Source organism: Maniola jurtina, chromosome 24, assembly GCF_905333055.1.
Source record: "Maniola jurtina chromosome 24, ilManJurt1.1, whole genome shotgun sequence".
NCBI classification, from domain to species: Eukaryota; Metazoa; Arthropoda; class Insecta; order Lepidoptera; family Nymphalidae; genus Maniola; species Maniola jurtina.
The window spans coordinates 6,760,138-6,778,284 of NC_060052.1; the positions used below are offsets into that span (position 1 = coordinate 6,760,138).

The 18,147-nt window shown below is 42.1% G+C and overlaps 1 protein-coding gene and 1 long non-coding RNA gene across 3 annotated transcripts; one reads left to right on the forward strand and one right to left on the reverse strand.

The window, feature by feature from the left end:
- The first annotated feature begins 444 nt into the window (after positions 1-444).
- On the forward strand, positions 445-3,157 carry LOC123877832. Of its 2 annotated transcripts, none has more exons than XR_006798684.1 (3): positions 445-1,032; positions 1,679-1,941; positions 2,588-3,157. It is a non-coding gene; the product is annotated as an uncharacterized LOC123877832 (long non-coding RNA). The 2 variants fall into 2 exon arrangements; XR_006798683.1 differs by having other exon boundaries at positions 1,688-1,941.
- Positions 3,158-3,398: 241 nt separating this feature from the next.
- LOC123877829 lies at positions 3,399-16,313 on the reverse strand. The gene is made up of 13 exons (XM_045924745.1): positions 16,132-16,313; positions 15,819-15,960; positions 9,299-9,384; positions 8,338-8,419; positions 7,808-7,889; positions 7,522-7,699; positions 7,007-7,232; positions 6,484-6,604; positions 5,704-5,842; positions 4,931-5,072; positions 4,459-4,508; positions 3,914-3,974; positions 3,399-3,507 (listed from the first exon to the last, which is right to left on the reverse strand). Exons 2-13 carry the CDS (start codon positions 15,948-15,950, stop codon positions 3,418-3,420), a joined length of 1,389 nt encoding a protein of 462 aa, XP_045780701.1. The 5' UTR covers positions 15,951-15,960; positions 16,132-16,313; the 3' UTR covers positions 3,399-3,417.
- Between the last annotated feature and the right edge of the window lie 1,834 nt (positions 16,314-18,147).

The following is an 18,147-nucleotide window of genomic DNA, read 5'->3' on the forward strand; positions in this document are numbered from 1 at the left end:
TAGCGACCCGCCCCGGCTTCGCACGGGTGGACATTTATTTTTTAAGCTCTCTGAAAAAAATAATTTGTTTTGTAGAAAAGTGGTTATAATGGCTAAAATATAAATGTTTGGTTTATACTATCGCGGACTTTTTTGTAGGCATTATTGAGTTCTACGACTTTTCTATAGAAGTCAACCATACATCTCTAACCATTTAGGCAGCGTTCGCGAGAATCGTTAACGTACGGCAGTTTTTTCGACGCCTTACTCCACAATTTTCACTACCACGAAAAATCCTATCTATTTTCCGGGATAAAATATAGCCTATACGGATTCGGAAGAATCCCTCTAAGTAATGGTAAAAGAAATTTTGAAATCGGTCCAGTAGTTTTTGAGCCTATTCAATACAAACATACAAAAATACAAAGATACAAAAATACAAAGGTTTCCTCTTTATAATATTAGTATAGATTGCTAATCTGTTTTTGTCACTTCCACTACGTGATTTACATTTACGTTTTATAATCCTCTTTCAATGATAACGTAAAAATCAATATTTATATTTAATGAAAGTTTCGTAATTTCTGATTGTATTACCTTTAACCGTCATAATCTTCATCAACATCACAGCACTCGCTGCATCCACACATATGCAGCAGCGCGATGCAGCATGCACAGCACAGCAACCTTTTCAAGCAACGGCAGCAGTCGTTGCAGCACATTACAACAATTTACTTTTAGACCTATCATCTTATTTATCTCTTGTAATGCTCTTTCAAGGATGACGTAGGTGACGTAGGTATTTAAAATCGATCTTTATATTAGGTACTTGGGTGTTTCATAATCTCAGATTATATTATTTTTAACCGTCATAATCTTCATCAATATCACAGCACTCGCTGCATCCACACATATGCAGCAGCGCGATGCAGCATGCACAGCACAGCAACCATTTCAAGCAACGGCAGCAGCCGTTGCAGCACATTACAACAATTTACTTTTAGACCTATCATCTTATTTATCTCTTGTAATGCTCTTTCAAGGATGACGTAGGTGACGTAGACGACGTATTTAAGAGGGCTCTCTCCGTCACTCGTTTCTACTCGTTTCATACAATCGTAGTTCCAATTTCATTTGAATACTAAGCAACCAAAATCTATGAAATTTTGCAGACATATTCTAGAAACTAATATTATCTATGTCTGTGGTTTTCCAAATTTCTGTTAAAATATTCGGTTTTAAAGTTACGCGGTCTTGAAAATTTCATACAAATCTTTGAGCCCCTGTAATTTTAAAACTACATATTTTTAGAAAAATCTAAAACACCACAGACACAGATATTATTTTCTAGAATATGTCTGCAAAATTTTATGGACTTTGGTTGCTTAATATTCAAATGAAATTGGAACTACGATTGTATGAAACGAGTGACGGAGAGAGCCCTGTTAAAATCGATCTTTATATTAGGTAGGTACTTGGGTGTTTCATAATCTCAGATCATATTATTTTTAACCGTCATAATCTTCATCAATATCACAGCACTCGCTGCATCCACACATATGCAGCAGCGCGATGCAGCATGCACAGCACAGCAACCATTTCAAGAAACGGCAGCAGTCGTTGCAGCACATTACAACAATTTACTTTTAGACCTATCATCTTATTTATCTCTTGTAATGCTCTTTCAAGGATGACGTAGGTGACGTAGGTATTTAAAATCGATCTTTATATTAGGTACTTGGGTGTTTCATAATCTCAGATTATATTATTTTTAACCGTCATAATCTTCATCAATATCACAGCACTCGCTGCATCCACACATATGCAGCAGCGCGATGCAGCATGCACAGCACAGCAACCATTTCAAGCAACGGCAGCAGCCGTTGCAGCACATTACAACAATTTACTTTTAGACCTATCATCTTATTTATCTCTTGTAATGCTCTTTCAAGGATGACGTAGGTGACGTAGACGACGTATTTAAGAGGGCTCTCTCCGTCACTCGTTTCTACTCGTTTCATACAATCGTAGTTCCAATTTCATTTGAATACTAAGCAACCAAAATCTATGAAATTTTGCAGACATATTCTAGAAACTAATATTATCTATGTCTGTGGTTTTCCAAATTTCTGTTAAAATATTCGGTTTTAAAGTTACGCGGTCTTGAAAATTTCATACAAATCTTTGAGCCCCTGTAATTTTAAAACTACATATTTTTAGAAAAATCTAAAACACCACAGACACAGATATTATTTTCTAGAATATGTCTGCAAAATTTTATGGACTTTGGTTGCTTAATATTCAAATGAAATTGGAACTACGATTGTATGAAACGAGTGACGGAGAGAGCCCTGTTAAAATCGATCTTTATATTAGGTAGGTACTTGGGTGTTTCATAATCTCAGATCATATTATTTTTAACCGTCATAATCTTCATCAATATCACAGCACTCGCTGCATCCACACATATGCAGCAGCGCGATGCAGCATGCACAGCACAGCAACCATTTCAAGAAACGGCAGCAGTCGTTGCAGCACATTACAACAATTTACTTTTACACCTATCATCTTATTTATCTCTTGTAATGCTCTTTCAAGGATGACGTAGGTGACGTAGGTATTTAAAATCGATCTTTATATTAGGTACTTGGGTGTTTCATAATCTCAGATCATATTATTATTAACCGTCATAATCTTCATCAATGTCACAGCACTCGCTGCATCCACACATATGCAGCAGCGCGATGCAGCATGCACAGCACAGCAACCATTTCAAGCAACGGCAGCAGTCGTTGCAGCACATCACGATTTACTGTTGCACCTGTAGGTATGCATATTCTAAACATACCTACGTGTTTCTATCTAGTACTTAGGATTTTTTCTTTACATAAGTACTTATTTCAATTGTATTTTCGGTTTATTTGAAATGCTTGGTTTTACAGTTGTATTCGTTAGATAACCCAGAATATAATCGTTTTTAGAATACAAGAATGTCGTTGCAAATATAATCTAAAGTTAGTATTCTTCGAATATCTCAGAAGTCACAATATAAACCGAAAGACAGCAATATTGTTGTGCACAATAACTTAAAATGACTCTACTGTCTTGAAGTAAGTCTTTACTTTCAGTAAATATTATTAAATTTCATTGGAAGAAATTTATTTTAATGGCAAAAATATTTACCTAAATTTTAACGACAGTAAGTGAACAAATGACATGACATGTCAAACGTACAGATTAAAAAACATACCTTTCAAACAAAAAAAAAAAGTAAATTAAAATCAGTTCATTAATTTAGGAGCTACGATGCCACAGACAGATACACACGTCAAACTTATAACACCTCTCTTTTTGGGTCGGGGTTTAATGAGTGTAAAATAAAATCCTTTAAAATGTAAAAATATATATATTTGTCAAAAATAAAGTTTTATAAATTTGTTATTCCTGTATCTGTTTCCTCCAGTTAACATGGAACCCCGTGTCCCGAAACAACTGGTCAGAGTGGTCTTTGTCCAACAGGAATGGAATCTGAAAAAAAAAACAATGTTCAAAATTCAAAATATTTTTATTCAGTTAAACTTTTAAATCGTCAAGTGCATCTACCACTGCCTGGTTCGGAATGTCTTTCCAACCAACAAGAACCAGCAAGAAACTCGGCGGATGATCTTTTCAAAAATTTGAGAGACCCGACTCAGTATTGAGACGGGTTGATGATGATAAGTTTTTTTTTTTAATAATAATTTATTGATACTTAATAATTTATTCCTACCTTCTGCACTAGGAAATACCTGTATTGCAGAAGGTAGGAGTACAAAGTTTAAAGTTTTCTTAATTAATTTCTAATATTCAAACTTAACTAGGCTAAAATTATGGATGACTGTGTGTGTATGTCACTTGTGTTTGTTTGTGTGGGCGCGCGAGAGTGTATGTTTACCATAGACGATCGTTGAATATGTTTCTCTGGTGCTTTCTTCAATAGGGCGTTTGCTCCAGGCCTAAAAATAACGCAAAAAGTTAAAAACTTGTCTTAGTTTAGAGCTAACTATAAACTAATTAAGTTGAAAATTAGCTGGTTTATTTTCTACGATGTAAAACAGCAAGTTTCATATGAAGCTTCAAAAAAAATTGATGGCCTTCCTGGCACATTGGCAAGCTTTGTGCCCTTATAAGAGAGAGGAACCGAGTTCTATTCCTAGCAGGGGAAAGTTGAACATTTATAATTTCTAGGTATATTGATAGTGGCTAATCACTTACCACTCTACCGGCAAAGCCGTAGGTACCTAGCGTACCACCAAGCGTTTTAGCGTTCCAGTAAACCAATGTGTGTTAGGTATAATGAAACTGCCATACCCCTTCCAAGTTAGCCCACTTCCGTTAGTCTGCATCATCACTTGCCACCAGGTGAAATAGCAGTCTCGGGTCTCCTTTCGCGATTTGGCCGTAAATGTGAATTTAATTTTGATTCCTAATAAAATTTACCTCTGTGGTCTAATTCGTGCCTGTTTCCATCTCTGCCTTGAATTTAATACCTAGAAAAAAATTAGCCAATTATAACATTAATTATCCTAAAGGACGGCAATCCGACACAACCGGAGAGAAAACATGACGAAGTACTTTACGTGCTTTCTGGGACATAGAGTAACACCGTCAAACTTCCTAACTCCAAGCTTCTTTTGAGAATTTTTTTGTTTGAAAAATCCAAGAACATTTTTGGAATTCAAACCTGCATGATTCGCAAGACGAATACGTAGAAGGCAGTCCTCTCTCAACAGATTGTCGGCCCACTACTTAAAATAGGAAGGGTTTAGACCATAATCCACCAAGCTAGTCAAGTGTAGACTTCACACACCTTTGAGAATATTTTGGAGAACTCTCAGGTATGTAGATTTTCTCGCGATATTTCCCTTCACCGTTAAGTGATATTTAATTGTCAAGAAAGTAATATCCTCACTTGATTAGCAGTGCCATCAGCTCTGGTGAAGAGGTTTCCTTCATCCTCCGGCTTCGTATCCTCATCATCATATGCTTCATCATGTATCAGCTTCTGTTTAGCTTTTGAAAATATTGCGTAGTCCTCGTTCTCTGAATCCACACTATAATATTTTATTTAATGTTATGCTCGTACCTTCGCTCGTGTGGCTTTTGGTTTCTATAGGTAAATTAAAGTAGAAACGCATTGAGTTCCCTTTGATAAAAACACTGACAGAGATACCAAACCAACCACCAAACAGAATTTGACAGAGGTACCAAATTTCACTTAAATCGGTCAAACAGATGGGCTTTTAAGCATCCCGTGGGAAACTCTTTGATGTTCCGGGATAAAAAGTAGCCTATGTCCTTCCCTGGGATGTAAGCTAACTCTGTACCTTTCATCAAAATCGGTTAAACTGTTGGACCGTGAAAAGGTAGCAGACAGACAGACACACTTTCGCATTTATAATATTAGTATGGATGGTAACGTTGCTGCTGTCTTTGGAGTGCAGTTGGTGTGGTATGCCACACCAACTGCATAATAATACATAATAATAATACATGATAATGGCACTAATTTCGTTGGTTTGTTTGGTTTGCCAATAGTTTGCATACAACCAAATTACCATCAAACACCAGCTGGACTCTTTGAAGGATGTGGTACCCCGTAAGCCTCAACATATGATATCGGAATTACTTTCATTGCTTTGGTAAGTTCAGTTAGTAAACATCCGAATAACTAAAAACACCTACTGTGATCTACCAAACCCTAATCTTCTTGTCTCCCAATGGCGGTACTTCTTCATAGTGACAGGCTCACTGCTACTCAAGTCTATATCTTGCTCAAACTTATCTATTGCCCGTTGCGTGGTCGTTCTATATTTGGCAATTGCTGAAAGAAAGTAAAAAAACGACAGGCTGACAATTTACTTTTTAAATGTTCCGAAAGGTACCTTTAAGTCAAGAGTGAATAGACATCTTCTAGGCAAGTGTGTTTCATCTTAAGCCGGCTCTACACTCCATGTGAAGTCGCGCCGTTATTTCACGCCGTGAATGTATGCCGCGATCCACGCCTGACCTGTGTCCCTCCACACTCGCAAATCTTCAGTCTTGTTCGTGACGTTGACGATGCGTTCACGTTCGCGCGCCGCAAATCCTTTGTCGCGGACCAAAAACCGACACTGATCGGGGAAAGGCGCGAAGCACGAACGCGGAGGCGTGAACAACATCTACACTCGTGATTCGCAGTTGTCGCGGACATTCACGGCCGTTCGCGCCGCGAGTGTAAAGTCCACTTAAGGCTGCATCAGCCCGGCTAGCATGGGCAGTAGATAAAAATTATATCCCCCGATTATATCCACTGATGTCATAGAAATCAGTGGATATAATCGGGGATATAATTTTTATCTACTGCCCATGCTAGCCGGGCAGCTTTGGATTGCAGCCAAGTGTTAGCTTACCAATACCAAGTTAGTGCAACCAGCTGCCAGTTAGTGGCAGAGCGCTGCCACTGTGCTTGCGTGTTAGGTATACCTCGTGTTGCTTGCGTTATTCTTTCTTCTTCTTCATCATCTTCTACGTCTTCGTCGTAGCTATAATCGTAGCCTTTGATAATTTCGCGGTCGTCTTTTTCTGTAGATGTTGGTATTTTTAACTGTAAATTGAGATATATTCATTATTGAAATCTATCATGGTGTGGAAATTGAAGAGATTGGGACCCTTGGTCCTTTAACTCACACAGAAATCACACACTATCTAGTAGGTATATTAACACTTACAGGCACACAGCAACGGTCAGCAGTCCTCGCCGCCTCGCAGTGCTTGGGACAAGGCGCCAGAGGGATCGGCGTGACCGTCTGACCCAGCATGTCAGTGTGGGAGAAGTCACACTCTACCTAGTGCGTCAACACTTACTGAAGCACACATCAAAGGATAAGGAGTACGCGGCCGTCTGGCAGTGTACGAGAGACAAGGCGCCAGAGGACCCGGTGTGACCGTGTGACTCAGCATGTCAGTGTGGAAGAAGTCACACACTATCTAGTGCGTCAGCACTTACTGGAGCACACAGCAAAGGGTAAGCAGACCGCGGCCGCCTCTCAGTGTGCATTGGACAAGGCGCCAGGGGGCCCGGCGTCATCGTCCTTTGACCCAGCATGTTAGTGTGGGAGAAGTCACACACTAGCAACATTCTCGTATGTTGGAAGCCGTGACGCACGGCGCCACAGCCTACTGCTTGGAGTCTCCATACTGCTAGCTGGCTGAAGTGGCCCCAGACCATATCTCTGAAGAAAAAAAATCGATTTTATTTTAGTGGATTTGCGTTTTTAATAGAATATAATAGATTTTTATTTAAATAAACTTTTACAAGTGATTTTGAATCGTCAAAATAACCACATGGTTCGGAATGCAATTCCTACCGAGAAGAACCAGCAAGAAACTCGTTTTTGATAATAGATTTTGCTTATCAAACCAATGGTAATCATGACTTGTTCTAAGTGCCATAAGTTGACCTCAGGTATATTATGAGATGAATATTTTTAATTATTTTTTTAAATAGGTCTAGTTTCTAACTTGGTAGTAAGTCTGAAGGGCGCAATGAGTTGTCGCGCGTACACGCGACGTCGCTCGCCCCACCACGCGTCGAGCACGCGACGTATCGCGCGCTGGGCGCCCAGGGACGCAGCCTCGCCCTCGGCGCCGCTGCGCCAGCGCACCTCTCCTACGCTCTGACCAGCATATGGGTAACGCACTGGAAAATGATAATAACTAGCCCACGACGTTTTCCGCGTGGACTTAGGTTTTTAGGGTTCTGCTACACATACATACACACAGTAGGTAGGAGTACCTAGATACTAACCAGTAGCTCTACAGTCATCGTGTACGAATTGGCACTGGTCTGCAAGTCTCTGAGCCAGTTTAGCTAACTCGCGGTCCCAACTCTGAAAAACATGAAGAGAACCAGAGTTCAATTTTTCCTGTCATGATTTTGAGAGTAACTTATTATTCTAGGTCTGTGTACCTCTAGAGTCTAGAGTCTAGACCTACCAGGTACTGGGATTTAATATTTCTATGGTATTGGTAGGTACAATATACCACAGAATACTATGATAAATGCGTTGTCGACGTCAAATTTTTTTTTCTCTCTCGTCTGGCTTTACAAAGATTAGCCAATGTCAAGTTTGTAGTTATTTGTAACAAGTTAGTTAAACAATACATTATGTACAAGTATGGACCCCGTCTGTGCCGGCACTCGCCGACATACGCACGGCACCCTTTCCAGTCAGTTTTAACAAAAAAAACACTCCAAAAAGGCAGAGCACGCCCGCCAGCTAACACCAACACAGACGAAGTCCCGACGTCTAATTACACGTTAGTAATAAAACTTACAACTAACATCATAATCTGTGGACGCGGTAAATGCACACCGCCACGAACTCTCTCCTTCCCAGCAGCGATGCGTTGCCGACGTCTTTGAAAAAAAAAATAGTGCAAGTAGGTACAGACCATTATTTATTGTTCCCTGCCGTCATGTTGGCACCACTGCTTTGTTTGCTTTATTCCTTTGTACTTAGGGCTTATTATTGTGTGATTTGCAATCGTGCCAACGTAACATCAGGGGACAAGTTGTAGTGAACACAGCATTTATTTTTCATAGGTTTTTCGTAGGAAGGTACATAGATAGGTAGGAACCTACATCTATACTAATAAATAAAATTGGAGTGTCTGTCTGTAATTTCGAAATAACTACCGCATATTAAGCTCATATGGTTATTTGAACGATACTATAACTGAATCACACGTTTTTAAAATTTTTGTCTGTCTATCTGTTTGAAAAGGCTAATCTTGGGAACGGCTGAACCGATTTTGACGGGATTTTCACAGATAAGTAGAGAATTGACCAGGGAGTAACATAGGCTACTTTTTTAACCGACTTTCAGAAAGGGAGTTGTGTTTTTCTACCTATGTACCTACACTGAAATCTCCGAGATTTCTGAACCGATTTGCGTCATTTCTTTTTTAATCGATAGAGGAACTTTGCGACATTGTTTCATAAAAAATTTGGAGTCCAACTCCTCAATCCTGATGCTGCAGGGGATCTGACCAATCCACGCGGGCGAAGCTGCGGGCATCAGCTAGTAAGAAATAAGAATGATAATAATCTTAATTACCTTAATGTATTATGAACGTTTCTGAAAGTAGGTAAGTTTGTACCTGGATTGTGTTTGTGAAAAATAAAACATCAAAATTGACTCGTTGGTTTTTGAAAAAATCACGGTTTTTGAAAATTCATATTAGGTATAAGGTCGAATACCTACAGACCAGAACAACAAATGACGTTCGTACTTACTTGTTTATATAATGGACTATGAAATTTTTCAGATCACTTGTGAATTTTATTTGGGTATAATTTTGACATGACAACCCTGGTCCCGGCTGGAAAGAAAATCAAAATAAAATAATATATCTGACATAGGCTACTTTTATCTGTGAAAATCAAAAACAACCACGCGATTTTATATAAGTTAAGGTTAAGGCGTCTCGTCCACCAACGCCGTAGTGTGCCAGACCCTATACAAGCAGGTATACATACGACGGGAAACTGCAACGCCACATATCTGCCCTTCCCCTGGCACAGGCGCCTGTAGCGCAGAGCGCAGTAAGGTGTCTCGTCCACCAACGCCGCAGTGTGCCAGACCCTATACAAGCAGGTATACATACGACGGGAAACCGGCACGCCACGTGTCTGCCCTTCCCCTGGCACAGGCGCCTGTAGCGCAGAGCGCAGTAAGGTGTCTCGTCCACCAACGCCGCAGTGTGCCAGACCCTATACAAGCAGGTATACATACGACGGGAAACCGTGTCGCGCTTCGTGCGACAGGTAGGAATTTAGTAAAACGCGAAGACGGATTGATACTTATAATTATAGTCAAACAATCTTACAAATAGGTTGTGTCTTATTGTGGAACTAAATAAACTTAATAGATAACTCAGTCGGGAGCGGCCGTAGGTAACGCGCTACAATCACAGGGTAGTTAATTGAGAATCGCATACGCATGAAGATACGTTGACTGTCCGAAGGAAGACAACTGGCCTTGGTCAGACGCCGGGGCAGACACGGGCTCGCAGAGGGCTCGCAGACGCGTCGGACAATCGACGATGCTCGGGCGGCGCTGCGGTGCGGCGGCTCAGTGCTTGTGCGTAGGCTACTCGACAGCAGTGTGCAGCGTGGCTTGGGTAGACGGTACGAAGTTGATAGACACTTCGCCGGTGGGGTAGCAGTCAGGTTAATAGCAGAGCTTCAGTGTAACTGTTAGAGCTTCCTGGTAGAAGGAACCCTGGAATCGAGAGAGGCAATCTTAAATGATTTGCTCAAACTCTCGTTCCATAACTTTAGATGGGCCTTGGGTCGTCTGAGCCAAGTGCAGGTCGTATAATATAAAAGTGATGGAACGAGTTTACAGATTCTGTTAGTAAATATCCTATCGCAAGGGTTAGGTTAAACGAGTACAAAACAATTAGCCTAAACTTATAATTTAATAACATCACAGTTACCAACCTTAATCCAGGGTTACACAGAATTCACTACACTTATTTATTACTTTCACTTCACTCCTGCGTCGTGATTGCAGGTAATAGAAATCAGGAATGTCCCTGAACTAGGAGGATTGCTTATTTATATTAAATTTAGCGGAAATAAGGTGTATTCTCGAGTGTTCTGGCTACAGGAAATGTTATTAGTTTGTCGGGGAAGTTTCCAGAATGAAAGACTATTGATCGACAGATGTCGCTAGCGTATATGATTAATTAAATAGTCTTGACAGTTATTTTTAAATGGAAAGCTATCTGTCGTTAGAGGTCGCTAATTTGTATGAGTAGTTTTATTTTAAAGAATGTTCTAGAAAAACTGTCATTGTTTGATTAGTCTATGTAAACTATTCTCCGACAGATGGCACTGAATGTTAATCAGTGTTGACGTTGAAGTCTGTCAATGTCAGAAATTCTTTGTCCTAGTAATGTATTACGCGACCGGTAGATGTCGTTCGTAATTGTTTATTACAATTCCGTGATTCGATTTTTTTCGAATCACTACATATTCCCCTTTTTAGGTTAGGATTTTATCTAATAAAATCCTTCTACACTACCTCTAAATATCGCTAAAGTTCGAGTTAACCTTGTCATGCTTCATCTTTCGTACTATCCGAACATTCTTCAGTCATTCATAAAGCGGTGGCCATACTAGTGGTTCATCGCGTCCTAGTGTACAGAGTTATCGCGTTTGTTCGCCATGACTCGCTCTCATGTTTAGCAGGTGTTATGATTGTTGCAAAGTCCAAAAATAATCGGTGTAGTTGTCTTTTCACTGTTTAGTATAGTGGATTAACAACTTGTTATAGAAGGATATCTTAACTTTTAGGTCATTAAGATATGGACGTATTTCACCTTTTTAGGTAAGCAAAATACAATTAGTTGTGTACTAGTAGTGCCTTAGTGTAGGCGTAGCATTCACCTTTTAGGTCAGTGAAGGCCAATTTTGTACTGACCTTTAGGTCATCAGCACGTTAGTGTGTATCTAGCATTATAGTAATATTCTTTTTGGACTTCGCAAGGTATGTCTGTGGAATAAGTAGTGATTTTTATGTAGCGGTTGGTACATTAGTTGTTTAGGTTGAGGGTAGATGTACATAACTTACTGAGTTTGTAGTTATGTCTAGTTAAATGTAATAGGTGAGTATATGTTAGATACTGGTGTAGGTATCTGTATAGTGTACCGGTTCTAACTACTTTGTTTTGATGAACGTAAGATTGCGCGACGCGGTGTACAACCAACCTTAAAGTTCATGCATATCGCGTGATGTTAAACTTGAGTTGACTGCTGTACATTACGTGGACACTGTTTATCGGTTGTTGTTTCTTTTTTTGAATCTGGATGCATGGAATGATCATGTTTGTTTGATAGCACTTTCCGCGGCTTTATTTATGTTCATAGGTATTTGAGATTAGGGTGATTAGCTAATGAATCGATTAATTAGTTTGTGAGTTTAGTGGATAGATGTAGTCTAATTTCTTAAAATTATGCCTAGTAGGTGGTTTGTAATGTTATATAGAAAATGATGCATAATCTTAAGTTTGAGTGTTGTAATTGGTTAGTTTTATGTCTTTGACATGCCAGGTGCCTAAATTATTACCGTCTAGGTCTGCTATAACTTCGTATTTGAGTTCATTGTTTAGAAGAGATAGGTATTTAATCGGGTAAGACATTGTGAATGTGTGTAAAGTAAAATGGAAGTTAAGAGTGATTCGTGGAACACTTATAAAAGTTGGTAACTGTGTTACACAAAATATAAAATATAGAAGTTAGTACAAAATATACACACGTAGTGTATCCTGAAATTTTACACAAAAATTTCAAAATATACTCGTAACCATACACTTTGTTACGGTCAGCGTATGTTAATGCTATGCGATCTCGAACCTGTGGGTGAACTGTGATTAGGCACCTTTTTTATTCCACAATAAGAGACACAAAAATTAGAGTGGGCGCCACTGTCGTGTTTGTGGTCGCCATGTGGAAAATAAATTACTAATAGATACGCGGTAAGATCACATGGGTAGTTAATCGTAGAAACTAAATGAACTAATAGGTACGCGGTACGAGAGCAGGGTAGTTAATTGTGGAAAATAAATAGGTTGTTAGATAGCTCCGTCATTGTGGAACTTAAATAAACTTAATAGATAACTCAGTCGGGAGCGGCCGTAGGTAACGCGCTACAATCACAGGGTAGTTAATTGAGAATCGCATACGCATGAAGATACGTTGACTGTCCGAAGGAAGACAACTGGCCTTGGTCAGACGCCGGGGCAGACACGGGCTCGCAGAGGGCTCGCAGACGCGTCGGACAATCGACGATGCTCGGGCGGCGCTGCGGTGCGGCGGCTCAGTGCTTGTGCGTAGGCTACTCGACAGCAGTGTGCAGCGTGGCTTGGGTAGACGGTACGAAGTTGATAGACACTTCGCCGGTGGGGTAGCAGTCAGGTTAATAGCAGAGCTTCAGTGTAACTGTTAGAGCTTCCTGGTAGAAGGAACCCTGGAATCGAGAGAGGCAATCTTAAATGATTTGCTCAAACTCTCGTTCCATAACTTTAGATGGGCCTTGGGTCGTCTGAGCCAAGTGCAGGTCGTATAATATAAAAGTGATGGAACGAGTTTACAGATTCTGTTAGTAAATATCCTATCGCAAGGGTTAGGTTAAACGAGTACAAAACAATTAGCCTAAACTTATAATTTAATAACATCACAGTTACCAACCTTAATCCAGGGTTACACAGAATTCACTACACTTATTTATTACTTTCACTTCACTCCTGCGTCGTGATTGCAGGTAATAGAAATCAGGAATGTCCCTGAACTAGGAGGATTGCTTATTTATATTAAATTTAGCGGAAATAAGGTGTATTCTCGAGTGTTCTGGCTACAGGAAATGTTATTAGTTTGTCGGGGAAGTTTCCAGAATGAAAGACTATTGATCGACAGATGTCGCTAGCGTATATGATTAATTGAATAGTCTTGACAGTTATTTTTAAATGGAAAGCTATCTGTCGTTAGAGGTCGCTAATTTGTATGAGTAGTTTTATTTTAAAGAATGTTCTAGAAAAACTGTCATTGTTTGATTAGTCTATGTAAACTATTCTCCGACAGATGGCACTGAATGTTAATCAGTGTTGACGTTGAAGTCTGTCAATGTCAGAAATTCTTTGTCCTAGTAATGTATTACGCGACCGGTAGATGTCGTTCGTAATTGTTTATTACAATTCCGTGATTCGATTTTTTTCGAATCACTACAACCGGCACGCCACGTGTCTGCCCTTCCCCTGGCACAGGCGCCTGTAGCGCAGAGCGCAGTAAGGTGTCTCGTCCACCAACGCCGCAGTGTGCCAGACCCTATACAAGCAGGTATACATACGACGGGAAACCGGCACGCCACGTGTCTGCCCTTCCCCTGGCACAGGCGCCTGTAGCGCAGAGCGCAGTAAGGCGTCTCGTCCACCAACGCCGCAGTGTGCCAGACCCTATACAAGCAGGTATACATACGACGGGAAACCGGCACGCCACGTGTCTGCCCTTCCCCTGGCACAGGCGCCTGTAGCGCAGAGCGCAGTAAGGTGTCTCGTCCACCAACGCCGCAGTGTGCCAGACCCTATACAAGCAGGTATACATACGACGGGAAACTGCTATCTGCCCTTCCCCTGGCACAGGCGCCTGTAGCGCAGAGCGCAGTAAGGCGTCTCGTCCACCAACGCCGCAGTGTGCCAGACCCTATACAAGCAGGTATACATACGACGGGAAACCGGCACGCCACGTGTCTGCCCTTCCCCTGGCACAGGCGCCTGTAGCGCAGAGCGCAGTAAGGTGTCTCGTCCACCAACGCCGCAGTGTGCCAGACCCTATACAAGCAGGTATACATACGACGGGAAACCGGCACGCCACGTGTCTGCCCTTCCCCTGGCACAGGCGCCTGTAGCGCAGAGCGCAGTAAGGTGTCTCGTCCACCAACGCCGCAGTGTGCCAGACTCTATACAAGCAGGTATACATACGACGGGAAACCGGCACGCCACGTGTCTGCCCTTCCCCTGGCACAGGCGCCTGTAGCGCAGAGCGCAGTAAGGCGTCTCGTCCACCAACGCCGCAGTGTGCCAGACCCTATACAAGCAGGTATACATACGACGGGAAACCGGCACGCCACGTGTCTGCCCTTCCCCTGGCACAGGCGCCTGTAGCGCAGAGCGCAGTAAGGCGTCTCGTCCACCAACGCCGCAGTGTGCCAGACCCTATACAAGCAGGTATACATACGACGGGAAACCGGCACGCCACGTGTCTGCCCTTCCCCTGGCACAGGCGCCTGTAGCGCAGAGCGCAGTAAGGTGTCTCGTCCACCAACGCCGCAGTGTGCCAGACCCTATACAAGCAGGTATACATACGACGGGAAACTGCTATCTGCCCTTTCCCTGGCACAAGCGCCTGTAGCGCAGAGCGCAGTAAGGTGTCTCGTCCACCAACGCCGCAGTGTGCCAGACCCAATACAAGCAGGTACCTACACATACGACGGGAAACCGGCACGCCACGTGTCTGCCCTCCCCCTGGCACAGGCGCCTGTCGCGCAGAGTGCAGTAAGGTGTCTCGTCCACCAACGCCGCAGTGTGCCAGACCCTATACAAGCAGGTATACATACGACGGGAAACCGGCACGCCACGTGTCTGCCCTTCCCCTGGCACAAGCGCCTGTAGCGCAGAGCGCAGTAAGGTGTCTCGTCCACCAACGCCGCAGTGTGCCAGACCCAATACAAGCAGGTACCTACACATACGACGGGAAACCGGCACGCCACGTGTCTGCCCTCCCCCTGGCACAGGCGCCTGTCGCGCAGAGTGCAGTAAGGTGTCTCGTCCACCAACGCCGCAGTGTGCCAGACCCTATACAAGCAGGTATACATACGACGGGAAACCGGCACGCCACGTGTCTGCCCTTCCCCTGGCACAGGCGCCTGTAGCGCAGAGCGCAGTAAGGTGTCTCGTCCACCAACGCCGCAGTGTGCCAGACCCTATACAAGCAGGTATACATACGACGGGAAACTGCTATCTGCCCTTTCCCTGGCACAAGCGCCTGTAGCGCAGAGCGCAGTATGGTGTCTCGTCCACCAACGCCGCAGTGTGCCAGACCCAATACAAGCAGGTACCTACACATACGACGGGAAACCGGAACGCCACGTGTCTGCCCTCCCCCTGGCACAGGCGCCTGTCGCGCAGAGCGCAGTAAGGTGTCTCGTCCATCAACGCCGCAGTGTGCCAGACCCTATACAAGCAGGTATACATACGACGGGAAACCGGCACGCCACGTGTCTGCCCTTCCCCTGGCACAGGCGCCTGTAGCGCAGAGCGCAGTAAGGTGTCCCGTCCACCAACGCCGCAGTGTGCGACAGACCCAAGAGTAGTAGAATTTTTAACATGATCGTAAATCTGAAAACATAGATACGACTTTATCGGTAGGTATTTATTCAACAGTGCAATTAGTACATACTACCTTAAACGCTTAATAAATAATACTTAATGGCTCATTTGCTAATTCATTTTAAATATTTATCATAAGTAGTATTTTAGGTACCTACCTACTCGTTAACTTAAACTTACCTTTTTTGTAACAAAATTCATATTTTGTTAAATGACTCAAAAACGTAATTTAATAAACATGAAAATAAATAATCTACACAAAATAATTCACAAAAACATTATAAAATTAAAAATATTTAATTTTGCCGCGGACTTTTATCTTAAATTGACAGAAATCAGTCAATCAAAGGTGTCAAATGGCTACTTATTTCCGGCCATTCTGGCTTTCTGGCCAAACGAGATAAAGAGGAATAATACATAGTTATTGTTATCATAACATAGGCTGGAAACATGCGACAAACAGTAGAAATTTACCTATTTTCTGTTTTTTTTTTCCTATGTACCTTCTTATACCCGGCTATTGTGTGTTTTAATTTTGTGATAACTTTTCGTTGGAGACTGTTGTGGTGTGTGTCTTTGTATTTGTGCTACCTTTTGTTTATTTTTAATACTGTTTGTCTCCATAAAAAATAAAAATAAATAAAAAATAAATAAAATTGAATTCTTATTAAAAAAAAAAAATCTGTATTTACCTCTTACCTGTACGCGACAGGTTGAAATAGCAATTGGGGAGGAAACGCCTCGCACACCCACTCCTCGCGCTAACCCGACCCGATGCGCGGGACGACCCCTGCCTCATACCCCGATTGCCATCTCAACCTGTCGCGGACTATGGGTACTTCCTGATACCATGAGATGAGAATCATTCCTACCAGATTCATGGTCTTAAACTTCTTACCATCTTAATAAGCTTTCGGTCAATATCATATAGATTTACCCACTACGGTCAATTTTGATAATTTTATGATTAAGGTGCCCACGCACTCGAACTGAACTGCAGCTGAACTGCGCGTCGCGGCAGCGCCCCGCACGATATTCTCTCCAGACGCGACGCGCGTACGTCACTGCCGCGGGTCGCGGCTTGAGAGAATATTGTGCGGGGCGCTGCCGCGACGCGCAGTTCAGTTCAAGTGCGTGGGCACCTTTACTCATGCGTCATGACACAAAAGGTAAATATAAAAGATAGTTTATTATTAGCAAAATTCAGAAGCCTCCTGTAATATATTTCGAGTCGATGTTTCAAAGGGGTTTCAATAATGCCATTCAAAATAATGATAAATCCTTAGTGTAGGCAGGCAGGTAGGTAAACAAATCGCTTCTCTCAGAAAAGCGTAAGCGACGCACAATGCACGGCGCATAGGATGTTCTTACTGCGAATTAACTTATGATACAACTCAAAAGTTTAAAGCACCAAGCAAAGGTCGTCTTTCCGCTTTCCTACAGTAATTAGGTGGGAAGAGGAACTAAAAAACATACCACAAGAAATAGATCAGTTAAATTTTTATTATGAAATACAATAATTTATATGTCAGGATATTTACAACGATACGCGTCCTTATAAACTAACTTATATTTTATTAACAATAGTCAATACATAATGCCTATACCTACTATACACTATTTCATAATGTTATATTGTACACTCGATGCAGTGCGGGCAAAATTGTATGACAACTTTAAATTAACACTTAGGGCCGGCGAACACATGGCGGAGCGCAGCGCAGAGCATTTTTCACAGTCAAAGTATTATCGACATTGTTTTCCGTGTTCCGTTTTATTGTGCATCCGTGCGGATACTCGCGCATCCGCGCGCAGTCCCGCGCGTGCTCGCGCATTCTCTGGTAGATATTCGCGTAATGTGTCCCGCGATTAGAAAACTTCGCGGGCATGCTCTGCGCTGCGCTCCGCCATATGTGCGCCGGCCCTTAAGGTGCATGAGACGGGTCTGCTCGCGAAATTCAAATTTGATTTGGTTTTTCGCAATTTGTAAACTAATACGACAAAGTAGGCTTATGGTATTCTAATTGCGACAATGGCAGTATCATCCTCACAGGCTTATATAAAAATCTTTACTTGAAAGTGTCCAGGTTAAGAAATTAGTCAGAGTACCGACTAATTTGTGAGTAACTCACGCCAAACTCATTATTATGACTAATTTCTTAAATTGGACACTTTCAAGTAAAGATTTTTATGTAA